The 24454-nt window shown below is 37.0% G+C and overlaps 1 protein-coding gene across 3 annotated transcripts in view; it reads left to right on the top strand.

Moving 5' to 3' along the window:
- The window catches only part of FNBP1L (formin binding protein 1 like), a 50495-nt gene that overhangs the window by 5181 nt on the left and 20860 nt on the right, over positions 1-24454 (top strand). For all 3 annotated transcript variants that reach the window (XM_064719891.1, XM_064719889.1, XM_064719890.1), the window contains exon 2: positions 19321-19436. In XM_064719891.1, coding sequence (XP_064575961.1) covers positions 19321-19436 — 116 coding nt within the window. The remainder of the gene's footprint in view (positions 1-19320; positions 19437-24454) is intronic.

The following is a 24454-nucleotide window of genomic DNA, read 5'->3' as shown; positions in this document are numbered from 1 at the left end:
GTATTTTTTCAAAAGCTGTTAAAAATTTTCTTATGCTTTCAGTGCTGCTTTCAGACATTGTTTCCTCTTGCTTTAAAATCTTAGTCTTTTTTTGTAGAAGATAAATCATGTGATGATGTTGCCTAATCTTAAAAGTTGTCAAGTGTAATTATATATGAAAAACATCCACAGAATGTAAATATGAGTTAGCTTCAAAAAGTAGCTAACTATTATGTAGCATACTTCTGTTGTAGTAATTTACTGTATTTTTGTTCACTAGATTAGAAAATTTATTTTTAGCTAAATATAAGGTTTTTTCCAAAACAAAAAAAGTTTTTCTCTTGAAACTGAGAAACCTTTCTTGTTAATGTGGATGTGGTTATGTAGTTACTAGCATTGTTAATACACATTAAAAACCACTGTAAATAATTCTAAATGTCAAGCCATATCCCATATGGAAATTCTTAGGTGCTTTTGAATCTTAATATTTTGTACATTTACTTTCCAGTGTGCTAACATATACTCTGTTAAAGACAATATGTGGCTATTTTTTGTTCCCTAGATTTCCCCATCAACTTAACCCAAAGATGGTAACAGCCCTCTGTATAGATTCTCTTCAGTGGGTACTCCTGCTGCTGTGGGCTGCAGATGTGGGCACGGAATGTGTCTTGTGGCTGCAGTATAAGGTTACAGTGTTTTCCAGGTGCATGCGGTGGTTACACGTTTCCCCTGGCTTGGGTGACATGCTGGATAAAATGCCTGATGGCTGGGAGGTTCCAGTCTTTCACAGGCTGTGTGTTGTGTGGCTCACCTCAGCCTTGGGAAGACCTGAGAGTTCCAACTAGAAAGTTATGTAAGGATCAAATACTTGGTTATTGAAAGAAGTTAGTTCTGGCTTTGGTGTGAAAACAATTGTACTGAGTTTTAGTTGGAAATGTTTGTCCATATTTTTCCAGCAATTGTCTGGTTCATAAACATCTGACCTTTTTGCTGTTTTTTCCAGGAAGGGGTGTGTCATTGTCATGAGACTTTATCAGTTTGGATTTGATGTTGAACATAATTTAAGACTGCATACATGTGCCTGTGACTGTCTGTTCAGAAAGTGTGTTTTTTTGAGTTTTGAAAGCTTTATCATCTGATATCTATTAGAAAGGCATGTGTTTTTATTTATGGCTCCACTTGTTTACAGACTTGGAAGTGTATATGCTTTTCAGTGAATCTTGTACAAACATACATGGGACTTTAGTAATCTGGAAATTCTGAACACTGGAAAAGTATTGCTGTCTTGTAAAGGATGTATGCAGTATCCTTGTTGACAGTACAAAATCTGAGAGTTGCCTGGATCAAGATTTTAAAGGCTGCAGCTCTCATTTGATTTCCTGAGTGAGAATAGTAAAAAGGTTATTGGAGATTGCAGGATCTTTATCTCAGCCAAGCTGAGGAGTTCTTTAAAATGTGTATCTGTCAAAATAATGATCTCTGGAGTGGCAAATCCCTCAGAATTTGTGATGGAAAAAATCATGGGAAGATAAAAGTGTGTTGGCAATGTGTTCATGAGCTGAGGGTTGCCCCAGCAGGTATGATTGGTGCTTTCAGCTGTTTGCAGGAAAATGCTGGAAGACAGAAGGTTTGTTGTTATTGCTTGTGTAGATTAATCACTGGTGCTGTAGATGTACTGATATCTAAAAGTTAATTAGTGTTGTATTTTTATTAGTTCTTACGCTGGATTGATCTGGGTGAGACCCTCATTTGTTAATATAGTATCTTTAAACACTTGAGTCCTTACATTTGCAGAGCACTATTTAGTGTTCTTGGTAAGGCTAGTGATTGAGTAACAGTTTTTTGTGGAGGGGAAGTTACTTGACACTGTTCAGATTAAATTTTCATTGTTCATGCAACACGTGTGCATACTTTTTAAAGAACTTCAGTTCATTTTGGTAGAGAAAAGAATTCCCTGAAGTCCAGATATGTTCAGCTTTTTCCTTGTAATGGTGAACAAACTGTTCAGTGAAAGCTGAAATTCCAGTCAGATTGTTTCATTTTGCCCCTAGTGAGTTTACGTACCCCAGTCCCAGTGCTGTCTTGGCAGAAGGTTTAGAGGTTTGTCTTCAGATGGATGTCAGTGCTTCAGCTGGACGGGACAAGAAGGGGAAAAAAGTATTATACTAATAAAAGCCTTCTGGTTTTCATTAAAATGCAGACCCTCTGCACTGACTTTGTTTATGGAATTATCTGCAATAAGTTTCTGTGTTGCTGGGGTTTTTTTCAGCTACAAGTTCTAGTCTAAGAGCAAAGTGGAAGGAGTATTACATTTTATAATGAGCTGAATTGTAGGTGCACTGAGTTTTCTGAAAATTTCTACTGTGTGGAAATTTGAAATAGTTACATGCAAGATTCACGAATACCTTTTTTTTTTTTGTCAGAACTCTGCTTCTGCTTTGTCATTTGCAACGAACAGGGCATTGGACTGATTAAACTGTTTTCTGGCATTGTGCTTTGTACATTTCCCTGTAGTTTTATTGCTGTTTACATCTTTTGAAGGAGAAATGCAGTCTTACTGTGAGCTAAAAAGCAGGACCTGAATTTTTCTTGGGCTTTAATGTGGAACTTGGGCAAATAAACATTTTTGTCCCTGTTAGTTGTGTTGTACAATTGGATTATACTTCATTTGTTTTAATCAAATTAATATTGTAGCAATATTTGTAGAAGACTTTATTATTCTTTATGTGTTTTAAAATGGTGTTTTAAAACGGTGAAAGTAACCCGTGCACTTTTATCCTGGTTTTGGAGGGGGTAGAGTTAATTTTCTAAGTAATAGCTGGTATAGTTGCTGTGAATTGAATACTCACAAATGTTTGTTCCAGAGGCGAGTACTGTGTGAATCGCTTCTCCCTGGCTGGCACGCAAGAAATAGTACAACATGCTTTTTTGTAGTTCCATATTAAGTAAAAGATACTTTTTCAGTATTGTACAACGACATTACATCCACTGGATTTGAGTACTAAAGAACTTATTTAAGTACTAAAGAACTTCTGAAATATGGCATCAATTGCACTGGAGAGTTGAGAGGGAGCCTTAACTTTTGGCATGCTTGAGGTAACCAGATGTGAGTGCAGGTGATGAAGATGGGTGTGCCTTTTGGATCTCCATCTGCATTGTAAATCCTTTGTAAAGAAAGCATTTGATTGCTGGATTCTTTCTCATGGTCGATGCCCAATTTGAGTGGGTGTGAAAACCTCACTTTGTATATTCTGGTTGGTAGAGTACTTGGAGGGCGTTTTCTTTGAATATGGGTGTGCTTCTTGTACACTTTTGTCTTTACCCCAGATGCTTCATTTCTTTCAGAGGAGATCAATAATAATAATATTTTCTAATAATGTCTTCAAATAAGCATTTGATCTAGGTGGCACGGGGTTTTTTGTGGCAGTGAGTGGGAAAATAATTGATGTTTGTGAACCCCGGACAACACCTGTGCTCCAATGCAGTTGGCTGTCTCTACAGCAGGGGAATACTCTGGAAGAGGAAATTGCAATATTTATAATATCCAATACTTTTTAATCCTTATGATTAATAGATAAGGTGTTCTTCAGCTGTCTGTTATAGCATCTAATTGTCCTGCATTTTCCCCCTGTATTTATGTGATGCCAGTCACAATTAGAGGAATATTTAGGGTATTTGACATTTGAAATCAATCATGGGAGTGTATTTTATGTTTGTATTTACATAGAACCTATGCTGTTAGTCACACCGTGTCCTTGTGTTGTGCAGCATTCTGCACAAAGTCAGTATGAAGAGCATCCTCAGTGCAGTTACCCTGGGGGTCCTGCAGGGGCTGGGTCACGCAGCGCTGGTGCCCGGTGAGGGCTGTGCACAGCTGGTGTTGCTCAGCACAGGGGCTGGGCAGTGCTCGCAGCTGCGGCCCCCGAGCTGCTCCTTGCTCAGCCTGGCAAGCCAAGGGTGCCAGTGGGCAGACCTTTGTCATGTGGGCAGGGGATGAGCACCCAAACAACCTGAGAGAATGCAGGAAATACTTGTTGAAAAGTACAAGGGAGTGTTGGTGTCTCAAGTGAAGCAACAATAATCCTTTGGCATGATGAGGTAATAAGCGGGGATCAGCCAGCAGTGCCCTTGGAAGTGAGGTTAAGAAGCTAATGTGTGATGTGAGAGAGATAATGCACAGATAGGGCTGGGTGAAAAACATGTGGGTGAAAGGATAATCTCAGTACAGAGAACAGGATGTGGTGTGGTTGAGAAATAGATGGGTAGAGAATGCCTAAGGATTGCAGATAGTGGAATGGCTAGAAAGAGACTGATTTAATCAAAAAAGGAGAAATTGTTGACACGTTTTAGGGTGGACATAGATTTGAGATTCAGGAAAAGTCATAATCAGGTGAAAGAAAGGTTAAAATTTGAGACTTTAGTGTAAAAGGCATAAACCAGTAAAGTACAGTAGCTGCAAAGATGTGATGTGCATTTATATGCTTTTAAATGAAATGTTTTATCTTAGTTTTTCCCTGAAAACAACTTCAAATTTGTGATTAGTAAATGGAAAACTGTTTGAAGGTTGGCTATGGATGATTGATGAAACAATTCTTGTTCTGGAGAGTCAAATGTGGGTTCCCTCATGCCCCTAATACCTACTTTATTTGGACCCTAATAATGCAGGTACTTATCTACATATTTAATTTTACCAATGCTTGTTCACTTTATGAGCAAAGATCTCACAGGATCAGTGAAACTCATTAATGTGTGTGAGACTAAATACTGTATTATCAGGAAATTTTCCAAGCCTTGTTTTGTTTTTGAGAAAGGGAATATTTGCAAACTAGCTCTACCTGTAGCTTGTAGTTGATGCACCGCATTATTTAAATCAGCAACAATTACTGATGTTATTTTCTTTAATTAATGGATCTTTTTCATGAGTTGACTATGAACTGTGAGTTAGAATGAGGATATGTACTTGGATTTATAAATGGTGAAAGTTTAATTTTCAGACTATTTATAATTAATGAAAAGCTTTATCTCATTAAATGTGGTTTTTTATTATCTGGGAAGTTGGCTAAACAGCAGATGACGTTCAGGATCTGCAATATTGTCAAGGTGTTACAAATTTGTTTGGAGGAGGGCAAGAAAAGGATGAACTTGTCTTGAAAAGTTCTCCAGCATGTTGTAATAAAATGGTAAAAAAGACTGGAATATCTGGTTAGGTTTCGTTTCTAAGAAGATGACATGTTCAAAGAGGAAAAATTAATTTCTTGAAAATACATAGTAACTTATCAGGAAAATCCAAATGTTTAGGATTTTTCTACATTGTAGTAATGTGAGGGGAATGTAGACTGTACAGTTCCATGAAACTCGACTAGAAATGTCACCATGTGAGGCAAGCTGAGCAGTTGTGTGAAGTATCCTGGCTCTGCATGATACTCAAATATTTACTCCTGCAGCAAGAGGTGTGGTGGTCTGATCAAGTGTTTAGGTTGAGATTGAGGAGACAGGGTTGTGGGTTATTTGTTTTGGTTTATCTCGATTGCTTCTTTGTTTTGTAAAAGCTGTGAGGTCTTTTGTGTTATTTCTGCTGACATTTCGCAATCACATAAACTAGATCTTTTAAATTATCTCCCCGAGTTTGAGACCCTGTTAATATTAAGACCTCTCTTAAGAGCAAGGGTAACTTCTTTCCAAAATGGCTTTTTAAGAAACGTATTCACTTTGGTATTGGTGCTAGGGAGAATAATTAATCATCTTCCCAAGAACAGTGTTATAGTTCCTCCTGTGCTAGCCTGGCACTTGAGAGATCCCAGTGGATTTCCCCAAGTTCAGCTTTATGTTCTGCATTCTGAGACAGAAGCAGTGAGGTAGGAGTAGCTGAGTGCAACACAAAGTTTTTACTGGAAGAAACATCCACTTAGTGGGTTGGAATAGGAGTTTTGCAAAACCAAGGATTGGCTCTGTGTATTGAACTGCTGGAGCTGCAGACAAACGTGGGGTCAGGCAGCGTGTGCTACCTGCTCTTCCTGCTTGGATCTCTTAGCCACCAGTAAATTCCAATTATTTTGGTTCTGCAGGGTTGTCGGTCAGTTTCACTGAAGTCTCAATAGTCAAACTGAAATAATTTTCTTGAAAGAGTTACAATAGTCTTAAATATGAGATGCTGGTGTTATTTAAGCTTAGTGATTCTTAGATGAAATGTTTTTCCATGTTCTGTCTGCTTTATATTTCAAGGCTGTAATTGTGGGCTGTGTAATGAATACATTTTGGCATCATTTGTAGAAAATCCCTAGCAATTTTTGAGAAAACATGTAATTGTCTTAAGGTGGTTGTGCTGAATGGCCAGGATTCATGCTTTTTACAATAATGAGGTAACCATATCAGTGCTCCAAACTCAAATTTCAACCTTGAGTTTTAATTCTGAAAGGGGAGCCTCTACAGACCTTTATGCACACATTAGGTGGGAATACTGCTATTAGTTTATATATACTTGATGCTGGGAAATGTGAATTTTAAGACCTTATATGTAAGTGTTTCTTATGATCTTGGTAGATTATTTGCAGTACTTTGTACTTAGCATTTTAACTTCTAATCATGCAGGCATAATCAGACTGTAAGTCAAACCTGTAACTTGTGGCTTCCCCGACTGCTTTTCTTCATTATGTCATTGGAAAAGAGGTTTGATTTTTTTTTTTTGCTGACTTGTGTTCGTTTGTGGGAAGAGGATCATGCTCCCAAATCTCCCTAGTTAATCTGACAGTTGCTTGGATGTTGCTTTTCTTTGGTTATCCTTGGTTTTATATGATATGAAAACAAATGCTGTTTTCCCAGTTAACCTTGCAAATTTTTTTAAATGCAAATGGTGCATTCTGCTCCCATAAAAGAATAATAATTTTGCATATTCATAAGCATTTTAGGACATCTGGGAAATGAATACTCCTTGTGACTTTTGTGATATGGTATATGATACCATAAGAACACTCAACATTTAGTCAAATATATTTTGATAAATTATCTTTCGAATGTTTTAAATATTTAGTATTTCTTTGAGGCTGATGGGAACAATAGTATCAAATAGTTTCGTTTCCAAATCATCCTCTTCAGAAAAAAAGTAGTTGACTGGGGAGTGTCTTTAATTTTCCACATATGCTAAAGATGCACTGAATTCAGAATGCTGTTACAAGTTAGCTACATTTAATTTTAGTTTCATTAATTTTCTTTCTAAAAGATATGGATGGTTTTACACAATGATATGTAATGACATAAAAACTAAAAAAAGAGATACCTGGGGAAAAGGCACTTGCTATAATTTTTTCTACCACAAAATCATGGTGGTTTTTTGATTACAAGTTGGCATGCTTTAATCACTGATTTTTAAATGTTTTTGCTAAGATATTACATGTTAAGGCTCCCCAGATATGAAACATCAATTTTCAGTGTTTTTTTAAATCAAGCTGGTAATGTTAAAAACAAAGTTGAAATTCCCATGTGCAATTAGATGGTTTCAGTTTTATACTCAATGTAATAAAATATATAACAGTTTTATGTACTATGGAAGAAATGGGTTTTGATTTTCTCATTATGTCATGTTTTAGTCAATATTTGAGGCTGTTTGCCAGAATTTCTTTAGTGTTTCTTTGACAGTTCTAGCCCATTGCTTATTTACAGAGATTTGTCCTGGTGTTGGCCTCTCCTCCCAGCTTTGTGTCACCAGCGAATGTGCTGAGGAGGCCTCTGCCCCTTCATGCAGCTCATTGATAAATAAATATAAATATAAATGAAAATACTGGGCCCAGTTTTGAACCTTGAGGCCCAGTCACAGATAAAGTACTGAGATTTGGTGCTTGTTCATCTGTATTGTTCAGATTTCCACTGGATTTTAGTGTGAATACCCTTCTATTTGTATCAGTTTAGTCATGAAGGAAATAGCTGCTGCTGCTGAAGTACCTTTTAATTTCTACATTGACTATTCATTTGACTCTCGAAAAGAAATTGATGTGGTCTGCTGTCACTATTGCCAGTGTGACCCTGTGGTTCATGTTTATTTCTGTCCTGAATGTGAGTGCTGAATTGCTTCAGAAGTACGGACACTGACTGTGCTATAAATTTGCTAACTTTCAGTATGGAGCTCCTGAAGTGCTGCAGAATATATTTATGGACTTCGTTGTCTTTTTAAAATGCTGGATTACAGAAACAGTGTGAAAAATAAGAGTTTGGACTTTGTACATGTTTGTAAATATTGAGGAGCCTAGCTGTGATGGTTCAAAAGTGTGGATTTTCTTCTCAGAACACTGAAGTTTGTACTCAGCTTTTGTGTATGCAACTTCAGTGTTTAAATATGCTGTAATAGGGTTGTTTTACCTTTTTCAAACTGTAACTTTTTTAATGGAAGTGCACTTACGGTTAAATTACATCACTCCTCTTGTTTTCTTTGTAATTTAAGGAAAAATGCCTTGTTAACCAAGGGAAACAGTATGTGTTTTTGTACTACTTGATTTATCAGAGGAAGTACATTTCTACAAGAAATAAAGGTTTTATGAATAATGTTATTCCTACAATCCAGATTAGGATTCCAAAGGCTGTGGTGAAATATAGGAGGACTTTGCTGTGTATTTCTAGGCTCATATCTTAAAAACTCTGAGAGAAACTGATACACAGCACAATTGTGTTACGTTTTAGTGTTATCTGAATCACAAAATCTTGAAAAATTCCACTGTTTTGGAGGTGCCAGTAATAACATCTGGTTTTAGTTTAAATTCTTTATTCAGTTATGTTAATGTTACTATGAATTTTGCCTCAAAACCAATGAGTACAGTAGATTCCACTGCAAATAAAGGACGTAAGGGGTGGTGGTGGTTTTCATTTTGTTTTGGGTTTTTGAATTTGGGTGTTGTTTTGTTGCTTCTGGGGTTTGTGTGTGTGTTTAGTTTGTTTTCTGTCAGGGTATTTATCTGTGTCTGAAATAATATTTCAAAGAGTAGAGAAGGCTCTAATTTACTGCCATGTTAATTTCTTCTGAAGTGTAGGGATCTGGTTTTGTAATCAAGTTTGAGAAGTATTTACTGTTGTTAGCAAGATATTTGTGAAGGGAAGATGTGGCTACTATAGTCTTTCTCTTGAGCACCGAAGTGTATTTACAGGTGACACTGGAAAGGGAAGTGCACTTTTCAGTAAGACTTGTTACAGAAAAATCTTCTTGTTCATTGGGTTGACAAAACAAACAGCATATGGCAAATCAGTCAAGAGCCTTCCAGTTCTGTAACTATTTACGTAACTGGTCCCGTGATCTCTGGTCTTCTGAAGTACTGAGCAGTGTCTGCTCCCTTTAGTGGGGAGTGTGCACAGAACAGTCCCTGGCGATTAACTCTGGGAGTATTTGCAGCCCTTCCTACACCATAAAAGGCTAATGATTTAATTCAATAAAATTGAAGAGCTGATCTATGTATAGGTATCTTACTCTGGTTTAGAAGAGCAAATATTTGTTTACAAGCTATGAAGTTATAGTTTTGTCTTTTGAATATCAATAGCAACAAATGTAAGGTTTATGCCTTTGTCTGAAGTTTGTCTGATGGGAGCTGGTACTAACACTAGGAAATACCTTCTCATATTCCAGCTGCATTCACTATAGCTTCTGCATGTAGGAGGAAAGAGTAGCTGAGACAGTTTATCAGAGCTATGCTGAATGAGGAATTTTGTCTGGGTCTCTGTGCTTGGAGCTAAAAGATTCATGTTACAAGAAGAATCACTATATATTACTCCTGTACCAAGTTCTTGTAGGTTTACTGGGTATTTTAATTACAACTATTGTGAGAAATGAACTTAAAGTTAAGAGCAGGATATGCTATATTCTTTTGCTGTAAATTTTATTTTATGAGTTCATTGTTCACTCCAGTTGCTGTGTAGAAATAGTGTCATGAAATGTGTTTTTAGGGAGCTGTTGACAACAGTTTAGGATTCTAAATAATGTGCACCTTCATTAAATACATATGAGGGAAGTTATCAGGAATATACTGTGGATATATACCTCGCTTTCTGTGTTAAAATGAAGTTCTACTGGTGATACACAGTGTCTGGATTCTCTATAGATATTTTTACACTATATTTACCCTAATTGTCAGAATCATAAACAATATGATTCAACCCATAGCTTCAGTTCTTTCTCACTATTCTATTGAGACAAAGCCTAAAGATGCATCTTTTAAGAGTGACACACACTAAATTCACTTGTCTGCCTGGGATTTCTCCATCATATTTGTTAAATAGTTTATAACTTTTAAGTCAGTTGAAAATGGTATCCTACAGTCTACTTAATAGCTGAACAGATAAATGCTGGGAAGTGATATTTGGACGAGAGGGAAGTTGCCATTCTCGCTTCTTTTTCACCTCCCCCATCTGGCAGAAAGTACTTCCTTGTTTTAAATTTGTATCAGGCATCTTGGCTTCTTGATGAGTTCAGAGCTGTGACACTGTAATAGTTTTAAACTGTAGCAAAGTCTATAGAATAGCCTCTAATATGCAAACAAAGGTATTTTGAATGTCACATTTCAGTTGAGTAAAACTCACTAAATAGTGCAGTGTGAGCTGGGTCCCATGGTATTGCAGCTGGACATGTTGTAATACAGTTGGTACAGAGTTTTGTGTGCACATGCAGATCTTGTTTTCTGAATTTGTGATGTAGGGCATCTCAGTGCTCTGTAATATTCCATGTGGAAACCTTCTATCTTTCCCCTATTGTCTCGCTTTGTAACATCCAGACTACTCCCTTCTTGTCTTGAGTGCACTGTTCACTCCCTTAATGTATGGACAGGAAAAAAGCAGTGCAGACTCTGCTTGTTAGATTCTGTGCCAGACTGGCCGGAGTAGGAATTTAACCCTTCACTGAAGAAGTTGTCAGTGGGTGAGATCCCTTTCTTGTTTGTACAAGTTTTGAAAAAACAGATCCTCCAGAATGCAAAAATAGATTCAGTCACATGTGCAAGGGCTGGGGAGTGTCAGAGTTGCTTGCTCAGTCAGTCTCCCATGGATGCATTTTTAATAATATTGTGGAAGTATCTGTAGTTGGTGGAGAGGCATTTAAAAGTTTTGAAAGGCTTCAGTAGTTTCATCAAGGGTTCTTTAGTCATACACTAAAACATTCACCTTGTACATAGAGCGTCAGGTCATGTAATAATATTTTGTAACTGAAGAACTAAATGATTGTTTACACGGGTTTTGAAAAATAAAAGTCTTGCATTGGTGTTTTCCAAGGCAAATGATTTGTTCTTGCAGACTTTCTGTAGGCTACCATTAATCATGCAGTAAATGTGCTGGTTTTGCACAGAACTTCTGCTTCACATGAGGCCTCACGTGCCTGCTGGTCATACAGCAAATTCAGTATTCTACTACTTCATTGATTTATAGCCTTACTACTTTATAATCTGTTATTCTAGTGTTACTGGAAAGATGGGATTTTCTCCAGATATTTCTTATAATGAGCAACAGCATCTCTAAGCATTGTACAAACAGTAGTAGCATTTTTTCACTGTGATGCATGATATCGCACTTACTTCATTTAGGGTTAAACATAGTCTTCCTGTCTCCTATTTCAAGTGACATAACTAGGACTAAAATGTACTTATGCTTCAGCCTGTTTATTAACAGCCTTCAGCCATTCCCAGAAGACTCAGGAAGTGCCGGTTTTCTGGCTTGGCTATGGTGAAAATAAGATTTCGTGGTGTTTAGGGGAATGGACATAATTATATCCTTTGTATATACAAGGCAAGTGTAATACTGCCCCTGTGTTAAGACGGCAACTATTTTAATCCAATAATGCTAAAAAATACATGGTTTGTGATCTGCTATTGTCTTGTATAGAGATGTTTGAAAATGGTCTGTTTTAAGTTAGTGTGGGAATTAAGCGTAAAATAGAACGTGTTTCAGAATTAAGCTTTGGTTCAAATGCAGATGAAACTCAAGTATTCTAACAATCTCTATTAAGAACATATGTGAAAAAAATCTGACTAAGTTTCTTTTAAAAAGGATCTTCCCAATTAAAAGTTGAATGAAATTAAGGGGATGATTGAAAGCTAAGTGAGTGGGTTCTGATCCAGTTTACAAAGAAGGATTTCCTGATCTATATTTTATGTATGCTTGTATTCTAGTGATACTTCATATGAGTGTGTGTGTGTTTGTATTTTCTCAAATGGTGGTGGTAAGGGAGTCCTTACTGACTGCTTGGGACGCAGTTCTTAGCTCCTTCCTAGCTTGTAGGTAAAGGTACACACCCACAGGGGAGAGCCTGTTCATTGACAAGCACAATGTGAACGGGCTATGATGGGTAGCAGAGAGGAAGGAGGCCGGAAATGTGTTCTGGCTATTACACACTGTGTTGGTAGAACTTGCTGGGGAGGAAGGTGTGGTGTGTTTAGGGAATAGCCCTCCCTGCAGTGTGTGGCAGGCTGTGGGACTGCGGAGGGGGTCATTGAGTGAGGAAGAGAGCACACCTGCAGGTACTGCACAGAAGTGATGTTTCCCTTGCTTCAGTTTGCATCATGGTGCAGTGAAGCAGATCTGCTGCTCTAGTCCTTATGAATGTGACCATCTGTTAAGAATCTGAAGAATTCTGGAGATTATTCATTAACAGGGCAAATAGGAGTGGTTGTTGAGATACCCTCTGTGGCAGCGTGTTCCTTTCCTCCCTTGTTTTAATAGTGCTGTTCCTTGTCCCAGCTGGGAAATTTTACATCAGTTTGCTCTACTGGTAGGGAACTTGCTGGTAAAATCTAATGATTAGTCCAGCTCTGATCCATTCAGTGGCATGGGTGAACTGGGGTGCCCAGCTGTAATCTTTAATGTTTTTCAGCTGATCTGGTAATCTCTAGAAGCAGAACTTGATTCTTTTGTAATTATGGCTGCTCTTTTCAAAAGCAGTCTAAAATGTTTGCACACATATTGTGTCTGTGGCAGATTCCTGCTCTTTCCTGGAAACTAAATGTGTCACACCTGTGAAGTTGGTAGGTCTCAGACAAGACATCCCCTCCCGCCAGACCTGACTTTCATCTGGAGTTTCCAAAGCAGTTCCTTTGCTGCTGCTCTGGGGACATCTTTATGGAGAACAACAGTCTTTGTCTTTCTCTTCCTCAATTGCAGCTCTCCTTTTTTAGCTTTGCTTTAGAAAGCTGACTTGCTGTATGCATTATCTTACAGCGTGGCTGCATCTCCAGTGGTTTAGTACTTTTTTGAGCTTTTTGCTCACTTTATCATGCAAATGTTTCTCTCATCATAGAAATTGACTTTTTAAAATTAAAGTTGACAGTGATATTGCTTTTCAAAAATATGTACTAAAGCTTAATGGGCAAATAGATTTTTCATACTGTGTTGTTACTATGAGTTAATTAATTCTTTATTAATCAGGGCAAAGTAGTCTTTTGTCCAGCTAAAAGTGATTTTGAAGTTACTGTTGTTTTCCTTTTGCATATTAAGCACTGTGCATTTCTAGCAGAGTTTCTCTTTTAAATATTTTCAAGCTATAACACAGTGTACTGTTAATACCAGTGTCTGAAGTTTTGCAAGCAAAGTAGCTTCATGTCCTGAAGGTCAACCTACAGACTGTTTTCTGAAATTCTTTTTAGGAATTATTCCTCTTTTCATGACTCAAAAAGACTAGCAGATTTTCTTCATAAAATCCTGTACAGATGCCTGTACAATCAATAGTGAACTTCTGTTTGAATATGAAATTAAAATGTGAAGTACTGTTTTTGTATATGAATGTGTAACTTTTTCTCATCTTAATCTGAGTGCCTCTGCTTTATTTCCAGTGTCACTGTGACTTTTGATGTTGCCACCCTGAACCTTCTAATTGATATTAATCTTTTAGTGTATAAAATACTTAGCCTCTAAGTTTGCTCACAGCACATTTTTCCTCTCTCAGCTGTAATACCTAGATTGTTTTCAGGGGGGAATGAGGTACAATTTGCAGATTAGTCTGGAGCTACAATGCAGAACTCGTAGAAAGCAGAAAAGCAAAACACTTTCTTTTTTGTTCTTGATATAGAAACAGCTCTTTGTTGGTTTTCAGATGTGAAGCTAACAGGGTGTTTTGAAAAGATAAAGTACTGTTTAGCTGGAAGCAGCTTTTGTCTGCCTGGTTAGAAGAGGCACATTGCAGTTGCAAGGAAAAAAGAAAGACCAGACCAAATTGATAATTATGAAAACAAACAGGCAGGAATACAGAGGAATGATAATCAGTTCAGACAGTAAAATAAAAGAGCTATTATCCAAAGATAGAAAAGGAAGCAGGAATGCATAAAGATAGAGACAAAAGTAGAAACCCAAAACAGACAGTGAAGATGTATCCACAAAGAGAAACTGAAATGTATTGTCAGAAGTAGATTAGTGTGGCATGCTCTAATTAAAATACAGTTTTCTAATTAACTTGTCCTGAAGACAAATAGGGAAAGGTATAGTATATTATACTGGTCAGTTCTCATTAATATATTCATTGATGATTATGGTTCCCATAGCTTTTAATGTAGCGCATCAGGTAGTTCTTTGTACAAACACTGCAAGATATTTATTTTGTTTTGTTTCATTTTTTGAAGTAAAACAGGGAATAATTTGAAGACCTTGATCATTATCTAAAAATAAAAAAAATAAAATCCAAGCAGCATAATGTTTCATAATTCAGCCATTTCATAAGACTTTTATAAAATCTCAATATGTTAAATAGTCACTAATAATGCTTTGTAACTTAAAATATTTAACTTCTTGAATAGAGTTGAGTGTTAAGAAGCAGTCTGTTTTTCTTCTGCAGTGCTGCTCATGCAGGCAAAAAAAAGACATTATACAGAATTTAACCTATTATTTAAATTTATCCATAATTCAGGTTCATTTGATAAAGCCTCATGGGCATAAATTGAGTAAACAAGAACTGCTGAGATGGGTATTAAGTTACCTAATCACCCACATTTTTTCACTTGGCTTTCTGTGGACTTGTAGTTTTGTGGTTAAGTCATAGCTTTTCATAAGGTGATAATAAAATACAATACTTATGTCCACAAATGCACTGGGGCTTTTTTGATGCCAAATGTTTTGATTTTTTTTTTCCCTGAACCAAGACCTGGTTGCTGCTTTTCCATGCTCTGAACACTGTCATAGTACATATTCCCTTATACCAACCTGCATAAGGGTTAAGAATTTAGAGAGCAAAAGACAGAATTGAGTTTTTAATCTCCCACTCACTGACTTGGAAGTTTAGACTGGCTGTGCAGCCTGGAGAACAAAGAATTGGGAAAAAAATCTCATCTTGAGCCAGTGTTTCAGAAGTGCAAATAAGATCACTTGGGTAACTGCAGACTAAAATTGTGGTCAGATAAAAGTATGGAAGTAATGACGAACAGTTGAGTCAATAGAGAATAAAATGATGGTAGAATAATTAATGCAAAGTATCCTCATTTCAAATAAAATGTTTTATTAAGTAGATATTGCAGATGTAATTAATTGAGATAGGTTTCTGAAATTGTAAGTCAATGTACTTCAATGTTTAATGTGATTCTTAAAACTTTCAGCTGTATTGTGTGGAGGTCAGTGAAATGGGAGACTAATTTGAAAGCAATTCAATGTTAATGCAGTTAGCTAGTTTACATACTGTAAGGGAATAAATTAGTGAAACAGAAGGATTTTTTTACAGAATGATACCACAATCATAGCTTTAAATGCAAGTAGAATTGCTTTCTGAAGTTCATGAAACCCTGTAAAAAGTTCATTAACCCTGTAAAAATCTCAATCTTGTTGAATGCCTTTTATTTGAAACTCCCACACTAGTCAGTGTCTGGACTGGTAGCTTTGGGAAGACTAAACGTGCAGTATTTATGCTGTAGCATGCTCATCCCTCTGAAGAGATCTCCCATGTTTTTCTTTTTATTGGTTCTTAAGGCTTGTTTGGAGAAAAAACAAGTGTCAGTAAGAGGAGGAGAGCAAACCTTGAGTTTAACCCAGGAGAGTCTGTTTTGTCTTGGGTGCAGGTTTGAGTCAGGTTCGCTCTTGCCTTTGATGCTTCAGCTGCTAGTTTTGTAAGGCAGCTGATATCTGCAAACATGGGATAAGTTTAGAGCTGCAAACCTGGAGTGTTATAACGTTGATGTGTGATTCCAGTAAATATTCTGGAAGTAGAATTTGGGTAGGTGACATTTGTTTTGGAATAGTCTGTTTTGACCTACTGCAAACTTCTTGTCAAGTGTCAGATTTGTTTGTTTGTAGTGGAGAGGCTTTGGACTACATTCCACTTGTGAGTGGGCAGTTTCTATGTAGGGCCACCATCCATTAACTGACCTTAATCACTTTAATAATAATCAGCTGCAGTTTTAATAAAGTTTTTTACAGAAATTTTCTGCTCAGCTGGCAAGAGGTGTGGGCAGTTACTAGACAAACAGCAATATATATGTGCTTGGAAATATTGTTGAGAACATCTTTATCAAGGTGTAGACAGCCAGATGTTGTAGGATGTGAATTTTTTTAAAATAATATTTTGCTGATCTCTAGTTAATGCAATTTTCATATTTCTTATAAAGGAGACAGCCAAATTGCTACACTGATGTATTTATTTTGAAATTACAGACCTAAATTGTACTGAAACTGTTTGGTTTGTTTTCTTATCTGTACAGCATTGACTGGTTTTTGACCATTTTTTTTCCATTGTAGACATCACTTGTATCTTGGTGCATTAGTTTCATTTCCTTTGTAGTAGTATGGAAGATTTGCTGTTTGTGTTCAAAAAGGAAGCTTTTTGCTTTATTGAGGCCCAGAGCTAAAATGTGAGCTTCTGGAGAGAGATTGAAAGTAAATAAGTGAATTTGTGACTCCTCTCTGGAAAGGCCAGGCCTTTTTGCTTAGTCTCTGATGTTGCCTTTATCTTTTGCTCATTTATCTCAGTGGCTTTACAGAGCAGTGTAAGGTGATTCTTATGGCCACAGACTTTAATTCAAAGGTTTATTGTTTATAGAGAATTTGAAAAATTGTGAAGCTTGTGGGATAATCCAACAAAGCTGTCTTTGCACAGAACATACTGTTTCTAGAATCACATGAAGAAGAGGAAATGAGGGGAAAAAAGAGTTTTTGTTATATGATCAGTGATGAAATCCTTGTAGTAAAGCATGATAGCTTGTCAAATGTAATTTTCATATTAACAGCAGACCTTGAAGGAAGTTTGAGCAGTGGAGTCTTTTTTTGTTTCAACAGAATATTTGGAAAGCCACTGTCTCTGGTTGCATGTTTGGAAACATAAGTAATGTGGTGTTCCCTAATGCTAATGAAACCTTAGCAGCAAATGAGAGCTTTGTGGTCTAAAGAGCTTAAGTAGGACAGCAAAGGCTTTGTTCTGCTGTGTGCTGAAGGAAGTCAGTTCTTTTTAATGGTATTAGGTATTGACTTCATGCCAGAAGCATCTTTTACAAACTACTTTTGGATGCTAGGTTAATTTTGTAAGAATAACTACACAAATGAAGTGTAAAAAAGAAAGGCTGCTTGATATTGTCGCATTTTTACGCATATTTGCAAATGTGGTTTGATGCCACAGCCTGGTCTCTGCCTATTCCCACACTCAAACTGTGCATGTGCAGCTTCTCTAAAAGCAGTAGCAGAGATGTCACTGTATTTGACATAAGCTATTTAGAGTGGAAACGTCCATTTTGTGCAAAGTGCACACATCAGAATAATGCGAGATACAGGCCATGGTTTCCCAAATACATCAAAATCCTGTCTTCAGTCCCTCTCACATCTCTTGGCTGTTTCTGCGGTTCTGTGGTGAAACGTCAGGGAAAGTGGTTGTGATTTTGGTGGAGAGAGTGGTGCAGAGGCTGGTGCTAGAGCAGGATGGGTGTTTGGTGGCAGTGCTTGCGTGCCTTTGGACTGAAGTGTTGAAGGCACCGATGGCTGTGGCTGAGAGCCCGGGCTGTAGGATGCTGGTGCCTGCAAGGCAGCCCTGGGGAGCAACCTTCATCTTGTAATGTTGCATTTATTTTTGTTGGTCATATAGCTGTGTTCACTGGTATCTCTTTAAGTGAATGTGTTCCCTGAGTCTTACAGCATTTTAGGCATTTTTTGATTTAGCTGTAGATCATCCTGCTCATTGAAATTGAACTTAAGTTGGTAGTGCTAGAAGTCTACATCATTCATTAGGTTCAGGCAAGCCACTGAATCTGCAAGAGATAGCCTCTGATAAACAGCCTTCAGAGCTTTTTTTTTTGCAAGTTAATTAAACTTTGAACTTAATTACTTCCTTAGCTTTTTTCTTTTTTTGATTTTTTTTTTTTAAGTTTACTGTGAAGTGTATTTGGATTCAGCCTCTACAAGATGCAAACTTTGATGTTTCAGTTACTTGCCTTTTTGGATTACTAAATAACTGCTAATTTTAGATGCTATTGAAAGCTGAAAATCCTTGATTTTCTCACTGTGGTGGATTATTGTAACATAAAATGCAAATATTTGCTAGGTGGTATTTTATACCTTTGTCTTCTCCTGCCTGATTCTTTAATTCTTATCCCCCATATTTCCACTTGCTTTTTGACTTTTCAGCTTGTCCTAATTAGTGTATCCTCCACCTGTTGATCAGTACTGAGTGCAGTGAAAGATTGGTTTTGAAGATGGTTTAATGTATTAAAAATTCCCCAAGTTTTTCTTTTTCAGAAATGTAGTTTATTTTTGATTGTTTCTCCTTTCTGTTTTGTGCCTTTAGTTTGCTAGAATTTCTTAATTACTAAGGACAGGTTTGCTTTCTTTGGAATCTCCTGTTAGAGCTGATCATGAGCTGTGTATATAGTTTTGATTTAATAAATGTTTTCGATATGCAGACTACCCCCAAATTTAATCATGCTGCTAAAATTTATATTATTTTTATGTCAGTGGGTAATCCTAAGAGTGAAAGTAATTTTTTGTATCCAATGAAATTATAATTTACTGTGTTTCAAAGCTACCAGACATCTCTTCCGTGAGCTGTCTCTTATTTATCTAATAGTGGTCTTTGGTTGGGTCTGTTATCATGGTGGAAAAGATGCACTTTTGAAATAAAGGGTTTTGAGAAGAAAGAAAGAAAGATTTGCATTGTGAAAGTGATGAAAGGCTCCTTGCAGCTTAACATGCAAGTATTTAGAGCTGTTTTTATAAAAAGAGGTAGATCTGTTCCTGCACATGAAACCTACTGTTCTGCTATATATGGCTGATACGTATATACACATTTGACTGATTTATAACTTGAATGACTTCTAGCCCAGTAGCAAGCATTCCCTCAGAGCACAGTTTACTAATAAATTATGTGTAAATCTGGTGCTGCTGTGATTCTTAACTAATTCTGGGTAATTTTGTTTCCTTTTGTTTTTAAAGGATCAGTTTGATAACTTGGACAAGCATACACAGTGGGGCATTGACTTCTTGGAGAAATACGCAAAATTTGTAAAAGAAAGGATAGAAATTGAGCAAAACTATGCAAAACAACTGAGGTAAGGTTTTCTTTCTTTGCAAGTGGATCTTAAAAGTTACTTAAAATCACTGTATCACTTGGTGGGCAAATATGAAATGTCATGATTAATGACTGTTTTTCATTTACAGAGTGAATTAGATCACTAGCTTTTTTCACAGCAGACCAGTCCAAAACAAAATTATCTTTGGGTGTGCACTTGCTTGCTTGTTTTTGCCTTCTCTTCCACTCTTCTCTCCCACCCACCCTTCAGATCTTTGAACTAAAAAGGTTTAAGGCTTAAAATTAAAGATTCAAAACAAGGAGAACCATAGTGATTTTTTGCACTGACTATCAGCATGTTTGCTGTAAAGTGCATTATCTGTATCTACACTTGAGAGTGTGTGTGTGTGTGTGTGTGCCTCTGCTACTAATTAATTTCTCATGTTGAATTGGCAAGAGCTACACTGCATTGTGTTAAGAAATCTGATGGAAATAATTGAGTTGAACTTGAGAAAACAACAAGACCTTCCTGTCCTTAAAGCACACCCTTTCCATAGCAGGTCTTGTCCCTTTGGGTGAGACTGTAACCCAGCCACCCTTTGTCTTAGCTCTGTTCTTAGCTGCCAAGTGAAACATCTTTTAGGTCCAATAGGAATTTCCCTTCAGGGATCGTGCAAGGAGAGTAGCAGCCATGAAATGGCTGCTTCAGAATATCGTTATTTCTTCATCATAAAGTAGGTTAATTTTTAACAACAGTGCACAGAGTGCTTGAAGAATAAAATTGAAAGTAAGACAATCTTGTGAACTTGGCCTTCACTGCCATCTTTGCCTTCACCTCATCTTTATTGTCCTGAATTCCTTTGGGTATTCAACTGAAGCTGCAAGCCTACCCTTGTCAGACTGAAACTGATAGCAACTTCTCTCCTGTGGTTTCTTCCATCATTTGCAAACCAGATTGTCACTAGATAGAGAGCTGAGAAATCCTTCCTCATTAATACAGTAATGAGGTTCCCAGCTGAGGACATGGATGTTCTGTATCTGGGCTGCTCATTTCCTTTTTGATTTCTTTATCAGTTTCTTTTCATCCAGTTGTATATATTCACCTAACATAATAATCCATTGTTTTACTGAAGGAATTTTTTTCTTGGAAGGAGGAAAATAAGTACCACTTTTCCAAAGCTGGTATAGAAGAACTTGAGGAGGTAAAGGAAAGTTGGAAGCATGCACAGCACAGTTGGCAGCCCTGTTTTAATTTGTTTTCAGTTGTCTGTTAAAAAATAGAGATATATTTTGTTTCCACAGATCTCTATCAAGATCTTTTCCTTAAATAGTATTAACAAATGCCATTTTGCTTAATTGTATTTAAAGGTTCATTCCACAGCTAGCAAGATGAGACACCACATTATTACTTCAGGATTTGACTAAAAATAGGAAATTTTCTCTGTTGAGCATTTTACTCTGGGTAAAACTATTGATTTTTCTCGAAGTGTCTTTCAAAAATGAAAGAGTTTTGTCGAGTACCCGTTCTGTCAGATGGCTGGAGTGACTGTCCCTGTGCAGTAAGTATGACAGCTCTGGGAGGCACAGGTCTTGCTGCACACACATTACACAGTGCACGTGCACTTCCTGCCTGCTTCCCACCAGGGGCTGGGCAGCACACACATCACAGGGTGACTGATTTTCTGCCAGTAGACCACTTTGTGAGTTACTCTTTGATATTCTTGCATATATATTCTTTGGGGGAGAATTGACTCTTTAGTAATGAACTATCTCATGATAACACCTTGATTTCAGCCATCATTGCTCCTGAGGACATGCACTATTTTAATTATGTAATATAGTTGTGAGGCCCAGGGGGGAATTGAGATCAAGCAGAATTGTCACCTTCAAAAGAGTTAGCCAGCCTGCATCTTGGTCCTGAGAAGTTTTGAGAGAGAAGGTTTTGTGGGTTGGACTGTGGTTCTGGTAATTTTAATATTGGCAGCATATGGCCTCTGAGATAGATATTAATATCCCTAATGGAATTTCTAGTATATCACTGTTTCTTCCCTTTGTAATGGAAAACAATCTGAAAAAGAGTGTTTGAGACTCTTTTAATATTGAACTTTATAACTGAGATTAATACTGCTCTTGGTTAGTAGAGTATAAACAGTACAGGAAGTGGTCACCTCTTGGTAGTTCTGTGGCTCTCTTAGTCCTGGGATGGGAGACCAAGGAAAGCCAGGTTTAGTCAGGAGATACAGCTAGTGATGTGTGGTGGTATATTTTTACTGTCTTGGTTTCAGTGTGGACCATGAACATCCTGCTGAGATCACTGATGGATCTGATTCTCATAGACTTCAAGGATGAAAGCTTGAGTGAACTTTTCATAACAGGTTTCACTTATTAGCGTCAGTCTCCTGGCAGAAATTCACATTCACTTTGTGTATACCGTTGCATTTTGAAACCTTTGTTTTTCTTTATACTGTCACAGCTTAGTGGTGAGCCTTTCCCAGGTGCAACAGCCCTTCCACGTTTTCTAGGAAAGGGCAGGTGATGCATGCACAGCATATGAGGGGCTGTTTGAGCTCCTCATATATTCTTACTGTATGCAGGTGTTGCATCTCATGGTTGCCAAGTAATTCCAGAAGTGATAACTTTTCCAAATGCTGGTTTTAGGTTTAATTCTTTGCTATTCTTCTTTGATACTGAAAAAATTACAAGAAAAATGGGGGAATCCTCAATTGTCTATGGGGGGAGAAAAAAACACCCAAGACAGTTTGTCTTGTCTTTGCCTGCAACATAATGTGTTCTGAAACAAAAAAGGATGTGTTATTTGATTTTGTTTGAGCTAACTTAAAGGAAAATCTAAACTTTTATGTGGTTAGGTCTCAACTAATGTATTGTGTTACCACAAGGTTTGCAAAGGTTTTTAGAGGCTATTACTGAGTTACAGGGATGTGAACCAGGACAAAGATATTGCAGGGTACATTAACACAGTGCATTTTAATGATATGACTGTTTAATTAGTTTTTATTTTGTAATTGGAAAAAATGAGATTTAGTATGTGCCAAGCTACTGGGCTCTAGGCTGAATATTTAAATTGAATTCTCAGATGTTGTTTTTCACCAGCATTGTTTCCTAAAAGGGGCAATGTGATGGTCTGTTTTGTTCCATATCATTGCACACAAAATAATTCTGGAGGTTCACTCCCTTTTGAGCCTGTCTAAAGCATTATGACACTTGAGCAGACAGAGGAGTTCCACTTTCTGTGATGTTAGGCAGTAATACAAGTTATACCTGCAGCTGGAGATGAAACTGCTCTGGAATAAAATTTCTGAATATGGTCAGCTTCTCTATTGTTGGTTTAAAGCAAATAGCTATGATTGCTCCTAAGCTGTTTGTTGCCCAATAAAATAGTGCATTGTGATTTCTGGAGCTACCTGGTTACTCTGATCAAATCTATTTTTCATCTTCCTTCTGCATACTGTTGTGTTCAAGTGATATTTGTATAAATACAGTATGAATATATGCATATGTCTAGTCAAACTGAGACAGCTTCAACATTTTTATATGCATAATCTTGGAAAGATTTTTAAAAATGGGTGTAAGCTCAACTGTAAAGCTGGGTACACAGATTATCACCACATGTGATCATTTCTCAAAACTCTCTTCCTTTGACTGGAGCTGAGATTTTACACTGCTCATTACTATTCAAATATGGTTGTGGCAGGTTTTTTTTATAGTCCTGTTGCTATAAACTTAAACATGTGATTTCTTAATGATTCCAAGGATATTCAGCTTTGTAAACTTGAAATCTAGGTTACACTTTTTTAAGGTTGATTGCTCCAGTGTTTCTGATGAGATGTTACTAAGCACAGTTAACTGTTACTGTTTTCACCCAGTCCGTGATACTGATGTGCAGTCATTGAAGGCATCAGAATTGTATTGAAACTATTAAATAGAGATAGGAAATGCTTTTAAGTACTTCCTGCAATTTTAGCTACTTATGAAAGCAAAAAAATTTGTGACCAGGCTCATTGGTAATATGATATAGGGGCTGTAGTGATTCAGTATGAGCAGATACCACAGTACCTGAGCTGCCACCTTCATAGAAGTTGTGCTGTGCTGATGCTGCTGCTTCTGTTCTTTATGTGCTGTATTAATTGACTGAAGAAAACTTAGTTTTTGTTGATAAACACAATTTTTAACACATCTGTAAAATTTTGTGTGATGTTCTATGTACCTGACTGTAAGTAATTTTTATCAGCTAAGTGCTTTTTTAAACTTCTGCCTACGTGATTGAGGTGGTACTTCTCTTAAAAATCAGGTTCCTGTCTCACTGGTGTTGACCTGAGACCAGTTTATACCAAGAAGTGAGGTTAGTAAAATTACAGGAGCAGCACAATTGGATGTGGTTATTCCTGTATAAAATCTGCTTCCAAATGGCTGGCTGTAAGACAGTGTGATAGAAGCCATCAAAACTTTACTACCAAAGAGGATTAGAGTGTCATCAGCTGCACTTTTCATAGGAAGCAAAGGCATTAATTTTATAGATTTGTTTCTGTTCTGATGATCAGCAATTAATTGTACAATTTTCTTATAAACTAGTCCAGATCCATATCTGAATTCTGACAATTAGGCATGGATTTAGACTGAAATGTCAGAGGATGTTATGCATCCTTATAAGTGGCAGCTGGCTTCTCTTTGAGAGAATGCTTCACTCTTCGAATCTGTGCTCATACTGGCTGCTTGTCAACCTATGCTTTTCAACAATTCAAATTTAATATCTCTGTGTGATCAGGGATTGGTATCCATTTATTGGAAAAGCTATCTGTACATAATTATTCACATGAACACTGTCTTTTTCTTTGACTTTAAAACCTGCATTTGCTTGTCACCTTATATTTATTGCCATTGATTTCTGTACCTTGTGCGGTTAAAACCTGATCACAGTGTCTCAAACCTGTGTGTTCCTTTGATCCAAAGGTAGATGGGATTGACTAATGAATCTGGCAGTTTTTAGGAGAAGGGATTATATAATATTTATGTCTTTCTAGAAATAGTAAACAATTCCAT

Source organism: Zonotrichia leucophrys, chromosome 8, assembly GCF_028769735.1.
Source record: "Zonotrichia leucophrys gambelii isolate GWCS_2022_RI chromosome 8, RI_Zleu_2.0, whole genome shotgun sequence".
Lineage (NCBI taxonomy): Eukaryota > Metazoa > Chordata > Aves > Passeriformes > Passerellidae > Zonotrichia > Zonotrichia leucophrys.
The sequence above is the reverse complement of the archived record's forward strand: the minus strand, read 5'-3'. Positions and strand labels throughout refer to the sequence as shown.